Source organism: Prionailurus bengalensis, chromosome A2, assembly GCF_016509475.1.
Source record: "Prionailurus bengalensis isolate Pbe53 chromosome A2, Fcat_Pben_1.1_paternal_pri, whole genome shotgun sequence".
Classification (NCBI taxonomy): domain Eukaryota; kingdom Metazoa; phylum Chordata; class Mammalia; order Carnivora; family Felidae; genus Prionailurus; species Prionailurus bengalensis.
In genome coordinates this window covers 19,196,023-19,216,511 of record NC_057348.1, presented here as the reverse complement: position 1 = coordinate 19,216,511, position 20,489 = coordinate 19,196,023, and the positions used below count along the sequence as shown (strand labels likewise).

At 41.5% G+C, this 20,489-nt stretch overlaps 1 protein-coding gene across 8 annotated transcripts in view; it reads right to left on the bottom strand.

Moving 5' to 3' along the window:
- RBM6 (RNA binding motif protein 6) overlaps positions 1-20,489 on the bottom strand; it is a 105,854-nt gene that overhangs the window by 15,328 nt on the left and 70,037 nt on the right. For 7 of the 8 annotated variants that reach the window (XM_043590441.1, XM_043590443.1, XM_043590440.1 and 4 more), the window contains 2 exons: positions 6,607-6,681; positions 487-547 (listed from right to left, as the gene is read on the bottom strand). In XM_043590441.1, coding sequence (XP_043446376.1) covers positions 487-547; positions 6,607-6,681 — 136 coding nt within the window. Of the gene's footprint in view, positions 1-486; positions 548-6,606; positions 6,682-7,639; positions 7,807-20,489 lie in introns of all 8 variants that reach the window. The other variant, XM_043590445.1, reaches the window with a different exon arrangement.

Here is a 20,489-nt window from a genome sequence, read left to right as displayed (position 1 = left end):
ATATACTCTCAATCCTATTTTCTCTTGTTCATATTTTTACTGTTAACAAATATTTTTCTGTTGAAGATTCTGAAATGTTTAGGTAGAGTGTAAATAAGAACAGCATTTCGATAAAAATGATTCGCAATAACTTCAAAGCAGTGGGGGTAAGGGTCACATGGACTAATGCTGCGTGGACTCTTTCTCAACTTAACATCCTTAACTGTACTGTAAACAGCACTACTACTGACCTCTAGTCAGCTGCTCACTTAGCCCCCTCAGTGTGAGGATCCTGCAAACCCAGCTCTTTCCCCTGGAGGAACTCTGACCTCCAGTACCATTCAGAAACAGGTCACATGAGGGCAGAGATCACAATGCACTTTGAAGAGCTTTACAGATCAACTTGTATTTAGGGATGACCACTCTTTAAAGTCAAAGAGAACATGAAGTTTGTTTTGCTCAGTACACAAAACAGAAGCCACCACCACCACCTCTGCCACCACTCACCTTCCCTTGGGCACTTGCAGAGTGAACATGAAGATCGGTACCCAGCTACGCTGGCCTTACACTGCATGGGAAAGGGAAAGACTTTAAATTTGACCCAAGGCATTTTTAAAAATCTTATGTATATTGAACACAACAGTAACTGCCAAACATGAAAGAAATAAACCATATCCCAGGTCACCATAAAGCCTAACAAATCTGACGTCCCCCCATTCACCAGAGCAGGCAGACAGAATCTGGTGAGCTGCTGTTTGAGAGCTGTGTTCTAACAGGGCACCTAGATCTGGAGCAGTCCCAAATGCTTTTGCCCAGAACAAAGACTTCTATAGGAAATAAATTTAACTAAGAAAATTGGACTGTTAGGGACGCCTGGGTGGCTCAGTCGGTTAAGCATCCGACTCTTGGTTTCGGCTCAGGTCCTGATCTCACACAGTTCATGAGTTCGAGCACCGCATCAGGCTCTGTGCTGACAGCATGGAACCTGCTTGGGATTTCTCTATCCCTCTCTGTCTCTGCCCATCCTCAGCTTCCTCTCTGTCAAAAAACTAAATAAATAAACATTAAGACAATTTTTAAAAATTAAAAAAAAAAAAAAAAGAAAAGAAAACTGGTTGTTAAATGGTTTATAGGATACTACTGCCTCAAAGCCATTGCCATTCACAGTCTGCATCCAACATTTCATTCTGAACTGCTTATGACAGCCCCAACCAGGCTTGGCTGGAACTGAGAATTCATTTATCAATTCCCCTTAGTCAAACACTGATTTTAAAAAGGGGCAACAAAACAGGAGGAACGTACTGAAGCAATGTGAATGTAGTTCTTCTTGTCTGAACCTATGAATAAAAAGTTAAGCACATTGCCCAACCCCAAAGACCCTGAACTTTTGCCAATGAGCTTCTAAGTAGTATGAGGACAGAGAGTTGACTGGCAGGAAACCAAAGAGCAGGAACCATGAAGAAAATGCTGCTATTTGAGCAGGGCCTTGTAGGGCAAGTAAGGAATGCCAGATGGAGGAGAGAACAATAATCACAGAAGCAGAAACTAGTGAGTAAACAGCACACACCAGGTACCAGGGCTGTTTCACACGTTGTCACTTAAATGATTTGGACAACTATTATCTCCTCATTTTGTAGAAGATGAAACAGCCTTGGAGAGGGTAAGTGACTCGAGTAAAGTCATTATAATTGATTATTTTGTTGTTCCCGTCTCTGTGTCAGAGCCCCTGTCTACTGTCAAGTGACTGTGGTACCTCTCTGCAACATGATTGCCCTCCCCTCTCTATTGTCACCTTTGGCCAACAGTGTGAGTGGGCCTGGCAGAAGCTCTAAGAGTCATCGCTTTGTGAGAACGAGCCTCTCATTCTCTCCCTCAGCCACGGGGAGAGCAATACCACATTGGGACTGTTCCATCCACCTGCATCCCAGAAAGAGAGGCTGTGGAGAACTGAAATAATGACCCATAGCTCCAAACATGTAATTCAAAGTAAGAATATGTGGGGCGCCTGGGTGGCTCAGTCAGTTAAGCGTCTGACTTCAGCTCAGATCATGATCTCGCAGTTGATGAGTTCGAGCCCCACATTGGGCTCTGTGCGGACAGCTCAGAGCCTGGAGCCTGTTTCAGATTCTGTGTCTCTGTCTCTGCCTCTCTCCGTCTCTCTCAAAAATAAAACAAACATTAAAAAAATTTAAAAAAGAATATGTATATCAATTTAAATCACTAGGATTTGGAGGCTGCTTGTTATTACAGAAGAGATGTCAGTGGTAGGTCAGAAGCCTAACCTTGGTTGTTTTTGTCCACCTTCCCACCCACCCCCCCAGTCACCTTGGTTTTTTTAAGTACCATAACCTTCACCTGTTTCACATGTCCAGTAATTTCCAATATATGTGGGAGTGCAACCATCACTACAGTCTAACTTTAGAATGTCTTCATTGGCCCCATACTCACCAGTCCCATGGAATAGTACAATATAATGTCTTTTGTGTCTGGCATAGTGTTTCCAAAGTTCATCAATGTTGTAACATGTTTCAGTACTTCATTCAATTGCCAAATAGCATTCCACTATATGGCTGTACCACATGTTGTCTGTCTATCCATTCATCAGTTATGGACATTCAGTTGTTTCCACTCCTGGGCCATTATAAATCATACTGCTATAAATATTGTTTTTATTTTTTTTTTAATTTTTTTTTTAACGTTTTATTTTTGAGACAGAGAGAGACAGAGCATGAACGGGGGAGGGGCAGAGAGAGAGGGAGACACAGAATCAGAAGCAGGCTCCAGGCTCTGAGCCATCAGCCCAGAGCCCGACGCAGGGCTCGAACGCACGGACCGTGAGATCGTGACCTGAGCTGAAGTCGGACGCTTAACCGACTGAACCACCCAGGCGCCCCTAAATATTGTTTTTAAAGTTGGTGCACTCCACATAAGGACAAAGGTCACATATGCAAGGTTGATCCCTCAACCCTTCCAAAACAGCACAGAAATTACAAAGTACTCCTGAAACAGCTAAGCAAGTGGCTTGTCATCTTAGGGGACAATGTAACCAAGCCACTCTGCTCTTTCAAGCAATAGTTTTGGCAACAGCTATATAATTTTGACATCAGATATCAACATCTGTTTTCTGCTAGTTAACAGAAAATAGAGTTCAAAATTGCCCCTTTAATGCTAGCTTCCTCCAACTCTGATTATAAAAGAAATAATACTTGTGCATTATAGCTGATTAAGAAAGTATAAAAGAGGGAGGAATCACCCATAATCTCAAAATGTAGAGGTAATCACTATTAAAATGTTAAATGTTATCAATATCCTAATGGTCTTTTTTTTTTTTTTTTTTTTTTGCAGAAATGGAAAAGTTTTTCTTTAAATTTATGTGGAATTACAAAAGATCCTGAATAGCCAAAACAATTTTACTTAATTTTTTTAATGTTTATTTATTTGAGACAGAGAGAGGGAGAGAGAGTGAGAAAAATCATGAGTGGGAGAGGGGCAGAGAGAGGAGATAGAGAATTCCAGCAGGTGCTGCACTGTCAGCGCAGAGCCCGACACAGGGCTCAAATTCACAAACTGTGAGATCATGACCTGAGCTGAAATTAAGAGTTGGCTGCTTAACTGAGCCACCCAGGTGCCCCTAGCCAAAACAATTTGAAGAAAGAATAAAGATCGGGTGCCTGGGTGGCTCAACTGGTTAAGCGTCCAGCTTTGGCCCCGGTCATGATCTCATGGCTCATGAGTTCAAGTGCTACATCGGGCTCTCTGTCAGAGTAGGGTCTGCTTCAGATCCTCTGTCCACCCCGCCTGCTCCACCCCTTCCCTGCTCATGTGCTTTCTCTAACTCTAAAAAAAAAAGAAAGAAAGGAACAAAGCTGAAGGACATACTTATCAATTCCAAAATTTACTACAGAGCTACAATAATCAAAACAGCATGGTACTAGCATAAGGAAAAAAATATAGATCAAAAGAATAAAATTGAGTGTTGATAGAAATCAACCTATAGACCCCTGTCGATTGATTTCCAACAAGAGTGCAAGACCACTCAATAGGAAAAGAATTGTGATTAAATAAATGCTGCTGGGACGACTGGATACCCACATGCCAAAGAATGAAGCTGCACAGCATGAACAAAAATTAACTCAAAACAGATGAAACATCTAAATATAAAAGCCAAAACTATAAAATTCTCAGAAGAAAACAGGGGTAAATCTTCATCACCTTGGATTTGACAATGGTTTCATGATACCAAAAGATAAACAACAAAAGAAAAAACAGCTGAACTAGACTTTATCACAATTTTTATGCAAAAAACACTATAAGAAAGTGAAAGACAGGGGCGTCTGGGTGGCTCAGTCAGTTGAGCATCCAACTCTTGACTTCAGCTTCCCAGGACACCCATGATCAAGCCACGCATCAGGCTCTGTGCTGAGTGTGGAGCCTGCTTAAGATTCTCTCTCTCCCTCTGTCCCTCTCCCTTGCACCTGCTTGTCTGCACTCTCTCTCATGAATAAATAAATAAAAAAAATAATAAATAAATAATAAAAAAAATAAAATAGAAAGTCAAAGACAACACACAGGATGGGAGAACATATTTGCAAATCACATATCTGATAAGGGTTTTATATCCAAAATATATAAATAACTTTCACAACTTAATAACAAAAAGACAACTCATTAAAAATGGGCAAAGGACTTGAATAAACATTTCTCCAAAGAAGATATATAAGTGGCAATAAGCACATAAAAAAGATGCTCAACATCATTAGTCACAGGGAAATGCAAGTTAAAATCATGAGATATTATTTCACACCCACCAGGATGGCTATTTATCAAATAAGGGTTGGGGTGCCTGGCAGGCTCAGTTGGTAGAGTGTCTGACTCTTGATCTTGGGGTTGTGATTTAGAGCCCCACTTTGGGTGTAGAAATTACTTAAAAATAATCTTTTTTTAAAAGGGGGTTAAAAATTACAAATGTTGGCAAGAACTGTGCAGAAATTGGAACTCTCATTTATTGAAGGTGGGCATGTAAAATGGTGCAGATGCCATCTATAGAAAACAGTTTGTTGATTCCTCAAAGAGTTAAAACATAAAAGTAACATATGACCTGACAATTCTTGGGTATATACCCAAAAGAACTGAAAATGTGTGTTCAAGCAAAAACCTGTACATGAATGAATATTCACAGCAGTCTTATTCACAATAGACAAGATGTGGAAACAACCCAAATGTCCATAAACTGATGAATGGATAAACAAAATGTGGTATAGCCAGATAATAATTATTCGGCCTAGAAATGAATGAGGTACTGATCCACAGCATGGATAAACCTTGACAACATGAGTTTGAAGGCAGACACAAAAGACCACATATTATATGATTCCACTTAGATGAAATATCTGGAATAGGCAAATCCACAGAGCTAGAAAGTAGATTAGTGGTTTCCTAGGAAGTGAGGAAAAAGAGAATGAGGAGTGACTGCTAATAGATACAGGGTTTCTTTCTGAAGTTATGGAAAAAGTTCTAGAACTAGACAGTGTTGACGGTTGTACAACATTGTGAATGTACTTAATGCCACCGAATTATATGTTTTAAAATGGTTAAAATGATAAATTTAATGTGTATTTTATCACAATTTTTAAAAAAGTTAAATGTTTTCATAAAATGACACCATAAAGTAGTACATCATGAAATATGATACTTTGGTCGATGACAACCACAGCTATTCAAATTATATTTCACTGAGATTAACAAAATGTCAAACTAAAGTTTTTACTGAATTTTACCAAGTTCTATAATGAACTTTTTAATGAATCCTGGTTCAGGAACTTTGTAACTTTTTAAAAAAATTTATTCATTTTGAGAAAGAGAGAGAGAAAGAGAGAGTGCACATGCACATGAGAGCAGGAGAGAGAGAGAATCCCAAGCCGGCTCTGCACTGTTAGCACAGAGCCCGATGTAGGGCTCCAACTCACAAACCGTGAGATTGTGATCTGAGCCAAAATCAAGAGTTGGCTGCTTAACTGACTGAGGCACCCAGACACCCTGAAACTTTGTAAATTTTTCACAATTATTTTTGAAACTAATCAGCAATGAAAAATGACAAATTTTATTTTCATGCTCATTTACAATCTGGCTAGACTTCTAAGAAGAGTATGGCCTAAAATCTTTAAATCTGCCTTTCAAGAAGAATATTAGAGTTTAACAGAGGTATGATGCCACAGTACCTAAAGTTCCATATCCTTGGAAACCTTTTAATATCCAAAAAATATATAACTCCCACAGAACCAGCCTTTCAAAACACTAATTCCCCTGTAACCACCCCCAGGAAGGGTAACCAAGGAGAGGTTTAAGTCAAGGCACTGCTTTCAGTTCATCATCAATAGAAAAGCATGGCATATGTCCCTTGAGAAGGTGCCTCCAACAGGCCAATAGACCCAGAACCCTCTATGGCCACAGACAGCAGCCTGGGAAGCAGGAATGGTGGCTGACCTTGCTCTGACCCTCAGTTCATCTGAACTAAGGAAGAAGAGCTCAGTGCTCAGCAATGCATACTACCAGATAGCACTCCTGGAGACACGGAGGAGCTATGATGCTGGATCTTTACTTCTAAGGAACAGAATTCCAGGCACTTACCCGTTTGCAGTACCAAAAGTCCGGGCCTGATATATACTCAAGGATGACCTCTTTGTCATGGATCATTAGAGTTCCCTGTGAAGACAAAGACAGAAGCCATCAACGTCAACCCTCAGAGAAACAGAGAGACAGGAAGGCACAGACCGCCTTTCCAGTCCCCAAGCTGAAACATTTTACAAAGAGTGGCCTATTCATCAACAAAAGGAAATGGCTGTTTTAAGCCACAGACTTGGGGCAGTGTGGCAGAGCAAGCTTAAGCTTAAGCTTAAGGAAAGGGCGTGGCAGAAGGTGATATCAGTCTTCGGCCTTGGCTCCTGTGGGTCGGGGTGCTGTCCTTGGGCAGGATAGGCCCAGTGTACTTCTCCAGAGGTCACATAGTGCACTTTCACATGAGTCCCAGCAAGTCTCCCCCACCTGGCTTGGCGCTAGCACACTATCTAGAAGCAAACTCTTCCTTCTGCAGCACAGAGGCACAGGAGCCCTCTCAATTGTCTTCTTTTCCATGGCTAACTCAAAAATCTCCTTGGGAGAGGTAGGTAGGGCTCTTAACTTTGGTGCCTGAAAACTTTCTTTGGAACACTGGCCGCATGGCAAAAGCACCAGGAGAAGAGGCACAACCCCAATGACAGGCAGAAAGGAGAAAGGTGAAAGCTTCACGGCAGGTCACATCCTTATGGCAGGAACCTGAATGGCTGGTGGTGGCAGCAGAGGTGTTGGCGGCAGTGGTGGCAGCAGCATCACTCTGGCTTGGAGCCTATGGAGTGAGCTAGCCATGAGATCTGAGGAGCAACCATTGGCAAATAAGCACTCTGGGGAAGTCTGGCACAGGAACAGGTGGGGAAAGGGGATCAGTAAGCCTGCAGTTAACAGAGTTCCTTTGCCTCTGCATTTTAGAAAAGTCACAAATTCTATTTCATATTAAGAAAAAGTTAAGTTTTAATAAACACTAGCCAGCAGACACGTGTTAGAGTAGAGGAAAAAAATCTCTGCCTACTGACAAGAGACCCTCACCCACACTGGTAAGTGAACTAACCGAGAATGCGACTCTGGAACTAGCCCCTGCGCTGTGTTCATTCTCCGCCCTCTAGGGTCCTCTGTGTCTCCTCAGACAGGGCTCTGAGTTCTACAAGGCATTTCTTTGCAATTGGACCTCAGTTTCTTGCTTGAATCCATACATCTGTCAAATAATGCTTTACCTCTCTGCTTTTCACACCAAAAGAGTCAAGAGAAATACATAGAATAAAATTATTGTCTTGTCAAAACCAAAGGAAATCTGCCCACCTACCTAGGTCCTAGAATCTGGTCTCTGAGAAATTGTTTCTTGGCTCGTTCTCAAGGTTAAAGGATGATGGCAATAAAAATTTGCTAACGTTTATTAGGCATTTACTCAGAGCCAGGAACTGTTAAGTATGTTATTTTATTTAATCCCCTAAATGATCCCATAAAATAACATTATCTCCACTTTACAGATGAGGAAACATGCTCAGAGTCAAGGTCATCTGGATGGTGAAAGGTAGAGCCAGATTCACATGTGGGGCTGTAGATAAGGGACCTCCTGCAGCATTCATCAACTCTTGTTCTGTATTAGGCACAAGCAATCTGCTCTCAGAAACCAATCCAGGAAAGAGCAAAACTCTGCAGGCACAGAGTGTCAGGGAACTATCACTCTGCCAAGCTCTACCCATACAGGAGGTTGGTCAAGATGGTACCCTTCCACCCAGAGGCAGTGTATCACATCATTTAAGAATATGGACTCTGGATCAGGTTCCCTAAATCTGAATCCTGCCTCTACCTCATGACCTTTAACAAGGACCTTAATTTCCATGTTCTTTAGTTTCCTCATTTGTAAAGTAGGGATAACAGTACCTATTTCATAAGGTGGTTATGAAGATTAAGTAAATTAATACATGTAAAGAGCTTAGAATGGAATACAGTGAGGGCTCAATAAATGTATTTCAACTCCTAAGTGCTAAAAAAGGACTAGAATCAGCAGGTGAGACTAGACAAGGTCAAAATGCCACTCGCTTCACCTCATTTGCTTGACAGGTTAATATAATATTTCACAACCCATTTCAATCTACTAAAAGACTAAAGCTTTCACAGGAAATGGTCACCACACATCAGAACCTATATCTTCATGATAGCACTTAATGTTAGTTGTCAATTGCTGGGCCAGATCTTAGTGTCCAGGCTAAATCCTGCTGGCCTTTTATTATCGTACCAAGTGAAGTACTTGGTATAGAAAAGGAACTTAAGCACTTGGGGAATGAACAAAAGACTAAATGGATCCAACCATCCCTGGAAGACTGAAGTGCTTAGCACACAGTGGCTCCGGAGGGAGGTACTGCTGTCGTAGTGTGCATCTGTACACCCAATCCACAAAATGTGTGGGTTGCCATTCGAAGAGTGAACGGTGCTGCAGAACAAGGCACTACTGTGAATACAGTCAATTGCAAATTTTGATTTTACCACTTGAGGCATCAGTAGATTCAGGAATTTCTAAGGCAAAGAGCCTTTATACTTCCAGGGTAACAAACATGTGACTCCAGGAATCACGGATGACTTTCTGTCCAGGGTGGGAAACTCCTCCTGCCAGGAGCACTATTAGCATATCAACTTTAGGAAGACTGCCTTCACCTCATGTGTTACAAAGGCAATGATTCCCAATTCCTCAGAGTCCTCTACAGCTAGGACGACTCTTTCTTTTCAACCTGCACACGGCAAGACATAAAGCTGCCAGAGGAGACCACTGCTAAAGAATATGAAATGGTTTTAACATCACTATTGAAGAACAGCCAATTGTTTTAATAAGAATAAACAGACACAGAAATCATGTGAATGAGAACAATCAGGTTTATCTAGGATTGATTCCCCAGCTGCTATCACACTTAGTCTGCCCAAATATACCAAGCACAGGTGTGATATATACTATACCCCTCCCTATCCTGTGGCCAGGCCCTTTCTTCAGACTGCGTACAAATCTGCCAGTGTCTCCTAAGGAAGCAAACTGTGGGGAGTTGAGTTAGTAAAAATTTAGATAAATATTAATAAGTAAAAAATAAGTCATTAAAAATGATTTCATCACTTTTTGGTTGTCTACTTTTAATTGTCTATCATCTACCATCTTCACACATTAGGGCTTTTATTCATCATTTGAATTACTGAGTTTTAATTATTAAGCTACTAAGGCAAAGGTACCATGAAGACCACGAGTCTAACTAACCACGTCTGGCTCCCAAAGAAGAGGAAATGTCAAATTTTACATTTGAAAGTAAAACCAAAGACACCTCCTTTCTCAGTAGTGTTAGACTGGGCTTAAATTAGATTAAAACCTGCTAAAATTCTCTAAGACCAAAGCCCTCACTTGACAAAGTCATCTAGAGATGTTCTTAACTATAATCTCAAGGGGTTTTAACGTGAAGCTGCAGGAAGCTAGAGACAACTGCACTCCTGGAGAGTAAACCAAGTCCTTATTCTCTACCTCGGGGACACTAGACAAGAGCACACTCTGGGTCTGAGGGCTGCTGAACTCAACACAATCATTTCCATTTCCTTTTTCAGCTGCTGCTCCCAGAGACTTCATTCATAACTTCATTTTGTGACTGTCAACCTGTGGAAAGGACTTGGGTCAGAGAATTAAATAAGAATCTACCACATGGTTCACCTGGCTTATAACCAAGCCCCAAGAATTCTTAAGGTACTGGGGAGGTACAAGAGCACATGGGAAGGGGAAGAACATTTCTGGCCAGCAGCTTGGCATGTGTGTTGAAGATCTCCAACACAAGTGCAGTCCCAGTCACACTGTACTGACAGCATGGCGGCTGTGCAGGAGAACTGGTATCCCATTAAAGCGTGGAGTGAGACAGGATCAAAAGGCAGGGAGAAAGTATGTGAGCCTTGTGTACAACTCACACTGAAACATCAGCAATCCCTCCTCGTAGATTTGTGCTTCTTCCAAACACAGGATGAGAAAATCAGGTTACTGGTGGCTGAGAACTGGTACTGTTTATCAGAGATAGTAATCTTTATTCACAAGGCAATTACAGTTTACAAAGGCATTCTTCATAAATGTCACCTTGTTCAATCCTCACAAGTAGGGCATATATAGAATTTATTTCCACATGGGAAAGAATGGCTGGGATACATGGAACAGCTTGCCCAAGGTTACAGAGCTAGTTAACAACACATATAGAACCAAAAGTCGGGTTTTCTTTTTGCCATACTGTTTTTCTTTGTTTTTAAGCTTCCAGGGAGTCAGCCATCTTATAATAGTTGACACATGAAAGGTGGCTTCTGATGAAAAGATGCATAAAGTCTAAAGAAATTTGCAGGCAATGGCCCCGTAGGGACTTTTTAGAGAGACTGTCGTAAAGACCCTGCTTCCTGACTGTGTTGCCAACCACCCCCCCCAAATGGCCTGCTCAAGTGGTCTTTACGTTCTTAAAGCACTACAATTACTTTAGGCACAAGCCTGAGACAAAGACAGTTGGTAGTAAGTAGCTGCTACCAGCAGTTTCAACCACCTAGCAATCAAATGGTCCCACAGAAAGAATACAGCAAGAGGAACAAAACAGTTTAAAAACAGATGTATGTCATTCCCCTTAGTATAAAAGTGTAGTTTTTATAGAAATCTTTTGCAAAACAGACAGGATCAATTTTTCTAGTGCAAGGATATGCTCTAGTTCAAACATTTTATAAAACTTAGTATTTCCAAAGGCCAAAACCAAAATGAGACAGAAGGAGGAAAGGGAGGAAGGAGGTAAGTAGAGGTAGAAATTCAAAGAAGAAATGCTCTGTGACAACTCTGTAGTTCTGTCCAGTGATCTCCATACCCTCTTTAGACTGGCTTTTCAAAGAACAGGGTCTAAGTGCCCCACTGAGCAGCCAGGAGATGAGGCCCTGATGGATCTCCACTGGAAAAAGAATCCCACTTCAGGGTCCAATTTAAAGTTGAGGGACAAGATTGGGGTGCCTGGCTGGCTCAGTAAGTAGGGCATGTGACTCTTGATCTCAGGGGCGTTAGTCTGAAGCCCACATTGTGTGCAGAGATTATTTAAACAAAAATAAAATCTTTAAAAATTAAAAGTTTTTCTAAAAAGTTGAGGGGCAAGAAGACATTGCAGTCTCAGCTGCTACTTCATCTTGATATCTTTTCTTATCTAGATGTGAGCACAATTTTTTTTTCTAAAACGGTTCCTAAAATATACATTACCAGACCAGTTTATCATTTCCTAAGAGGACACAACCAGCTTCTTGCTAAAACCTTATTTGTGCTCTCTGAAGCAATATGGCTGGCCTGTGTTTCACTCAGCCCAATCCACCAGGCTCAGCAAAGTCAGGGTCTCAAGACGAACTCTGTACCAGGAATACAATACACTCTCGACCAGGCCCTGACATAGAGCAACTTGATTATTGCAAAAGTATCTGGTGCTAAAAACATATTCCACCCCCTTCATCACCATTCCCTGATAGTCTTTGGTGCATTTTTTTTTTTTTTTAAGTAAAGAGAGAGAGAGAGAGAGAGAGAGAGAGAGAGCGCGCGCATGGGTGGGGAACAGGGGCATGGGGCGGGGGGAGAGGGAGACAGAGAGAGAGAGAGAGAGAGAGAGAGAGAGAGAGAGAGAGAGAGAGAGAGAGAGAGAGAGAATTTCAAGCAGGCTCCATGCTCCACAAGGAGCCCGACACGGGGCTCGATCCCATGACCCTTGGATCATGACCCGAGCCGAAATCAAGAATCAGGCTGGGCCACCCAGGCACCCCCCAGTCTTTGGTGTATTTTTAAGATCCCAGTTCTTCTAGAAAACGCCTCTTGTAATTATGAAAGAAAACCAGTAATCTACAGTCTTGGAGGTAATTCAACAACTTAGCTCCTCAGAAGACTTAAGGAAGACTTGCTTACCAAGGGATCCACAAAACTCTCCTATCCTAAGAGTCATCTGGGTCAAAAACAAAGATGCAAAATAAAAACAAATACATGAGTAAGCAAATAAGTAAATAATCAAAACAGCCAAAAGTCTTTTCTTTCCTTGGGAGAAGGTGAGGCTCCTGGCAGAGGCTGAGACCAGGTAGATGGATGGGGCACTCAGCAAACTCCTTCACCACAAACATATTGCTCTAAAGAAATTATTACTAGATCCAGCAACTGGTACTTACAATAACTGAGTAATTGTGAACCACTAAACTGCAAACATTTTTGAAAATTTCATTTTGTTAGAATTGTGTATGTTTTAAAGTAATTATTTCATTCAATGTTGATAAGGACCTCAGTCTAGTTAAACAATTTCCCTGGTTAATCAATAACTTATTTCCAAAAAATTCTTAATGGAAGTAGAAGATCACATTGGAACAGATCTTATTGATAATCCTCAGAATTCCCTTCAGAATTCAGGTTTCTATAACCTCCACTTTTTTTTCTCACTTGGTTTCAATTGCATTGTGATGAAATCAAAGTACTCATAAAGTAGAACAGATACAGAAACAAGATACAGATTGTTCCTTCCTAACGATTTTCTCAATTAACCCTAAAAAAATTGTGAGGTATGCAGAGCAGAGGTTTTAGTCCCAAATAAAAGAGGGGCTCTCTGCCTACTGCAGTTAGGGACATTTTCTCCCCACACTGCTGAATAACAGAACACTATATATATAAACACTCTTTCATATCCTGAGATGACTATTGCTCTAGCTCCCCCTGCTCATTTCTCTGCAAAAAGTGGACCCTAAATTAAACATATAGTTATGCTTCAATGTCTAGGGCTCTAAATCAAGTCACTGTAGGGGAAGTAAAAGGGAGTTTCTAAAATCATTGTGGTAAATGTAAAGTTTCTTATTTTGTTTATTGAGTAACATAATCAAAACATTTCTCATTTCTTTTTCTGTATGCAGAGCTCATGCTGGGAGGTGGGAGGAAAAGCCAAGAGAGGCCCACAAGTCTTAAGACACTGCAGATCACACCCTGAGGCGACCACCAAGGCTACAGTGTTCCCCAGGTATCCCCCAAAGAGCCAGCAGCTCTTCTTCCGGCCTCCCATTGAAAACATTATTTCTACTGCTACCTCCCACCCAAGAACCTTAGCTTCTTGAAGACTGTCTCTATTAGTCTCTTTGCTTTCAGTGTCCTTGCTCAGACATTTCAGAAAGCCCTGCTGACATACTTTCTGCAGAAACAATGTCCTGAAAAGATGAATAAAATACAGTGCCAGACTTGTGAATACACAATGTTCAATTGCCACTTTAGGTCGGTAAACACCCACCATTCTTTTTTTCTTAGGCAAAAAGCTACAGATCCAAGGTACAGAATCAGGCTGGCTCAGCTGGAATAATATGCGACTCCTGATCTTGGGGCTGTGAGTTTGAGCCAGACCCATGTTGCGTATAGAGATTACTAAAGAAAACAACAACAACAACAACAACAAACAAACAATTAAAAAAAAAAAAAGGGGCGCCTGGGTGGCGCAGTCGGTTAAGCGGCTGACTTCAGCCAGGTCACGATCTCGCGGTCCGGGAGTTCGAGCCCCGCGTTGGGCTCTGGGCTGATGGCTCAGAGCCTGGAGCCTGTTTCTGATTCTGTGTCTCCCTCTCTCTCTGCCCCTCCCCCGTTCATGCTCTGTCTCTCTCTGTCCCAAAAATAAAAAAATAAACGTTGGAAAAAAAAAAAAAAGCGCTACAGACCCAATGCCACTCTTGACAGCTGCTATAAGACTAAGAATGGAAGCTCTGAGTCAGAAAAGGTCCAACGGGACAAATGATTAAGTGCCTAATCCTTTTCGGTCTACTCATTCTCACTTGCAAATAACAGAGTTATCAAACTTCACTTCAGTTCGTAATAAAAACGAGGGGTGGCTTTTCACATGTAAGGCAAGCTCAAGTCAAATTAGACCACTGAGTTTGGGGCGCCTCGGTGGCTCAGTCGGTTAAGCGTCCGACTTCAGCTCAGGTCACGATCTCATAGCTTGTGAGTTCGAGCCCCGCGTCTGTGCTGGCAGCCCAGAGCCTGGAGCCTGCTTCAGATTTTGTGTCTCCCTCTCTCTCTGGCTCTCCCCCGTTCATGCTCTGTCTCTCTCTGTCTCAAAAATAAATAAACATAAAAAAACAACAACAACAACAACAACAAGTTAGACCACTGAGGAAGCAACATTTACTGAGCTATATAATAGCTGCTACTGCAGCAGGTACACACTGAGAATGAGGGAATGATCTCTGCACAGGGCAAAATCTCAGGTAATCTATGAATTTGAGAGAACACAAACCCAAGAGGTCTCTAACAATGTCTCAGCTAGAGTTGCTGCCAAGTGCTACAAAGGCAGAGCCCTCAGCAATCAAGAAACTCTCCCTGATCAGACTTGTATGCTCTGAGAATCTAATACAGCCTTAACCCTTGAATACCTTTAAACACCCTCAGAGCTAAGATATACTATCCAGTGTATTAAAAGGCATCCTGGGGAGCTTGGGTGGCTCAGTCGGTTAAGCGTCCAACTCTGTACTGATAGTTCAGAGCCTGAAGCCTTCTTCAGATTGTGTGTCTTCCTCTGTCTCTGCCCCTTTCCCACTCATGCACTGTCTCTCTCTCAAGAATAAATAAACATTAAAAAAATAAATAAATAAAAGGCATCCTTTATACCTGTTTAAAGGAGATCAAAATTGGGGTGCCTGGGTGGCTCAGTAGGTTGGGCTTCTGACTCTTGGTTTTGGCTCAGGTCATGATCTCATGGGTGTGGGAAAGAACCTCACATACGGCTCTGAGTTGAATATGAAGCCTGCTTGGGATTCTCTCTCTTCCTCTCTTTCTGGTCCTCTCACGCTTACATGCTCTCTCTCTCAAAATAAACATTTAAAAATAAATAAAGGTTGTCAAAATTAACCAAGTGATCATATAATTGAAAATTTCTCTTTTTTATAAGAAAAACTGGGAAGAGGGGCCCCTGGGTGGTTCAGCTGGTTAAGTGTCTGACTCTTGATTTCAACTCAGGTCAGTTGTGAGACTGAGCCCCATGTCAGACTCTGCGCTGAACATGGAGCCTGCTTGGGATTCTCTCTCAATCTCTCTGTCCCTCCCCTGCTTGCATGCATGCTTTCTCTCTCAAAAGAAATAAACATTAAAACAAAAAAAAGCGGGGGGGGGGGGCGGCGCTTGGGCAGCTCAGTCAGTTAAGCGTCTGACTTCAGCTCAGGTCATGATCTCACAGTTCATGAGTTCGAGCCCCATATCGGCTCTGTGCTGACAGCTCAGAGCCTGGAGACTGCTTTGGATTCTGTGTCTCCCTCTCTCTCTGCCCTTCCCCTGCTCGTGCACTCTCTCTCTCAAAAATAAACATTAAAAAAGAAAAAAAGAAAAAATAAATAAAAACTGGGAAAGAAATATTTAAAAAGGGCCATCCTTGAGCAGTGTTAGGAGGCCTCTTTAGTCAGGAACCTACTTTAATGTCTTTGTAGGTGGGGAATTATTATTTTTTTTTAATTATTATTTTTTTAACGTTTATTTATTTTTGAGACAGAGACAGAACATAAACAGGGGAGGGGCAGAGAGAGAGGGAGACACAGAATCGGAAGCAGGCTCCAGGCTCCGAGCCATCAGCCCAGAGCCCGACGCAGGGCTCGAAATCACGGACCGCGAGATCATGACCTGAGCTGAAGTCGGACGCTTAACCGACTGAGCCACCCAGGCGCCCCGGGAATTATTATTATTATTATTGTTTTGGGTGGGGTGTATTCTTGTCACGATGAAGCCTTTACCTAGATTAGCCATTCAGCTGAGTTGAAGTTTATTTTAATTAAAGACTGAAATGTTTTAAATAGGTCTCAGTAAAAGATCTTCTTTAGGAAAAGAGAAAAAAAAAAACAAAAAACGGAAGCATCTTGAGGTTTCTATTACACACAATAGCCTGCACACCTAGATTTTCTAAGATAGTTCCAACTTCATGTTCTGGCCTGTTGAAAAGTGATGTGTTAAGCAATACAAACCAATCTGAGGTTCAAGAAGATGGTCAACATTATAACACGTGGGTGGCTCCTCTCCAAAAGACTTCAACTCAATGTACTGAGATTATTTCTTCTTGTGGGAAGACTTCTAGAGGTTTGTAGATTTAAAAAATGCCTTTATCCTTTCCCTACCACCTCCTCATCCCCAAAAAACATTAACCAGAATAGGATATGTATTCTTAATCCACAAAAATATTTTCTCACAGCTGACTAGGCATAGTGGTGACTAGACTAGTTCAGTAGTGAACAAAACCTAATGATGCTCTCGTGGAGATTATGTTTTAAAGCACAAAGACAATACACAAATGGGAAACCATATCTCTATCTGAAATTCTTAGAGGAAAATTACAGAATGGAAAGAGTTCTTCGACACTGTTGGAAGTGAAGACAGACAGAAGGAAATGAGAAAGTTTATGCTCAGAGGTCAACTGTGCTGATGGTTCACCAGGTATAAAGTGCACTGTGAGCAGCACGTATAATAGGCAAAGTTGGATGTGACCCAGAGAGGACTACACTTAAGAAAAGTAAAAAAGCCCAGAAATAAGTTAAGATCAACATATACTCTTCTTCTTGCTAAGAAAGGCCTAGCAGAAATGCTGGTGCTTTCAGAGGCATTCTGCTTCTATCCTCTTTAATCCTGTATATTTATAATAAATCTAAGACTCAGAAGAACTCATGTAGAAAAACTACATCCAAAGCTGCCAAGGTAAAACATGGTTTTTATCACACTGCAACTTTTCTAGCTTCTGGATCTACCGATCTTACATTCAAACTTTTTTTCCCCCAATATATGAAATTTATTGTCAAACTGGTTTCCATACAACACCTGTGCTCATCCCAAAAGGTGCCCTCGATACCCATCACCCACCCTCCCCTCCCTCCCACCCCTCAAACTCTTTTTTTTTTAAATTCAAACTTTAGACATTGATTCCAACAATGGTCTATTCCGTAGCATATGCTATAGCTACTAGCTATCGGTCTATGTGGGTTTTTTTTTTTTTAATTTTTTTTTTTCAACGTTTATTTATTTTTGGGACAGAGAGAGACAGAGCATGAACGGGGGAGGGGCAGAGAGAGAGAGGGAGACACAGAATCGGAAACAGGCTCCAGGCTCTGAGCCATCAGCCCAAAGCCTGACGCGGGGCTCGAACTCACGGACCGCGAGATCATGACCTGGCTGAAGTCGGACGCTCAACCAACTGCGCCACCCAGGCGCCCCAAGTCTATGTGGGTTTTTAAAAAAATTTTTAAAGATTATTTATTTAGTTTGAGAGAGAGAGAGCGTGAGCTTGAGCAGGGAAGGGGTAGAGATGGAGAGAGAGAATCCCAAGCAGGCTCTGCACTGTCAGCACAGAGCCCAATGTGGGGCTTGAACTCGCAAATGGTGAGATCATGACCTGAACCAAAACCAAGAGTCAGACACTTAACTGACTGAGCACATAGACTAGGTGCCCCAAGTCTACATGTTTTTTAAAGAGTACAAGAACAAGAGTGGCGCCTGGGTGGCTTAGTTGGTTAAGTGTGTGGCTCAGGTCATGATCTCACGGTTTGTTGAGTTCCAGCCCTGTGTCGGGCTCTGTGCTGACAGCTCGGTACCTGGAGTCTGCTTTGGATTCTGTCTCCCTCTCGCTCTGTCTCCCTCTCAAAGATGAATAAACATTAAAAAAAAAAAAAAAAAGAATACAAGAACAGAAATGTACATTTTAAATTAAATTTATTAAATATATTTTATTATTTAATATATTTTTTATTATTATAAGGATAATTAAGGTTTGGAGAAACAAAATTCTATAACCTGGAAGAATTTGGAATTTGGTTCTTACTCTGGATAATTAAGAGACTTCAAGGAGTCTCCCAATGCCTATTTGCTTCCTTTTCCTTGGAAGCAAACCCTTGATTTTCAACTGAGCACATGGTTACCTGAAATAAAGAAGTCTCCCAGAGCTCCCTTCAGTTAAGTGTGGCCATGACTAAATTCTAATCACCTGGACATGAATAATAGTGTGTGCAAAGTCCAGGCAGTATTCTTAAAGGGGGGGGGGGGGGCATGTCCACTTTCATTCCTGCTTCTTTCCTATTGGTTGGCAAGTCAAAGTGGTGGCTAGCACTCAAGCAGCCATCTTGAAGCCATCACTTTGGCTTAACAAATCTATGAACAAGATATAAAACAGTCTTCAGAGTTAAAGAATTTCTTCTTGTTCTCAAAAGTGCTCAGTGCAATAAGTATTGTAATAAGTACTTAGTAGATACCTTCTTCTTGCTTATAAGAGTTTCTCATACAGACCGAGGTGCAAAAAACCAATTATTAAGTGATTTTGCACTTTCTTCGGTAGTTTTCAATTAATTTCTATGGCATGTAGATATTTAATAAAAAACTATACTAAAAAGAAAAAAACCATCTTAAAGTGGTCATATGTTGAGGATGATAGGGCTACATGACTGAAGGAGTCTGGGTCTCTGAGGACCATGAAACCACAGAAGAAAGCCGGGATAGCTTAGACTTCATTTACATTAGAAAGAAAGAAACTCATTTAAGCCAATCTAATCCTAATTGGTACAGATGCTTTTAGAAATTACTGGTGATAGGGTGATAGGGTGCCTGGGTGGCTCAGTTGGTTGAGCATCTGACTCTTGATTTTGGCTCCATCATGATCCCAGGGTTGTGGGATCGAGCCCTGCGTCAGTCTCCATACTGAGCATGGAGCCTACTCAAGACTCATGTTCCCTCCCTTCCTCCCTCTCTCTCTCCCCCACTCCACCCCGTGTCCCCCTCCAGCACTTGTGCGCACATGTGCACGCACACGCACACACACACACGCACATACACACACACACACACACGGGATAAAAATTTTAAAAATAAAGAAATTACCTGGGATAGACAGAGGTAGGTATTTTGCTCAAAAAACATAAGATTATGAAATAAAGAGAAAGCTGTAGAATAAACTAGTTACGTAGTGGAACAAAACGTGGCAATGGAAAAACCTCACGATTTTTCTGCTATGCTTCAGTCTTATAAGGTTCTGATGTCACCTCACGCTCAATATATCTAAAACACTCATCTTCATCCCTGTCTCCCAAATGCCTTCCTTTTCCACATGCTTTATTTCTGTTTAAGGTACTACCATTCTTCTAACCTGAGTGGCCCTTTGAATCTGCCCTCTTTTTGCCTTTCCGTCCAATATCCAGTATTAACAGACATTAGAGATTCTTTGTGCAAAAGGCCTTTCAAACCTAACTTTTCCCTTACATAGCTGCTGTCAGCCCTTAGTGCAAACCATCACCTCTTCACATTTCAACTGCTGCCCTAGATCCTATGGCCTTCTCTGCAGTTTCTCCCGTCTAGTCAAGACCATATACTACCCAAGAAGAGTTTCCCTATAGCGTAATCTTGATTTTGTTGCATTTTTGTGGCTCTCCCATGTCTTCAAATTAAAGATTAAATGCAAGGCTCTTGATAACCTACCTTGCACTTTCTAAGTTGTTTCTTTCATTACTCCCCAGAGTATGAGGACAAGAATCAGACAGGAGATTGGAAGCTGTAACAAACAAGATGTGGCTACCTCTGGCAAAAACAGAAACAGCATATTACTATCTGCTATCAAAGATTATAGGGCAGAAAGCTAATAGAAGTACCAGAATCTGGCAAGTCAAGAGGCTGCTCATGTTGGAAGGACAAGAGCCTTCTACATTATGCAGGAACTAAAAAGATTGCTAAGAGCTTATAAAGAAGGAATATGGAGTCAGAAACTATTGAAAATTTATTAATCCAGTTAACAAATATTTATTTAACACATCATATGTTGCCAGGCATAGCTCCAAACCATTTGGGTAGTGAAGGAAAAAGAAGGTGAAAAAAAGAAAAGAAACGGTCCCTGCCCTCACGAACCTTTCAATCTAGAGATGTC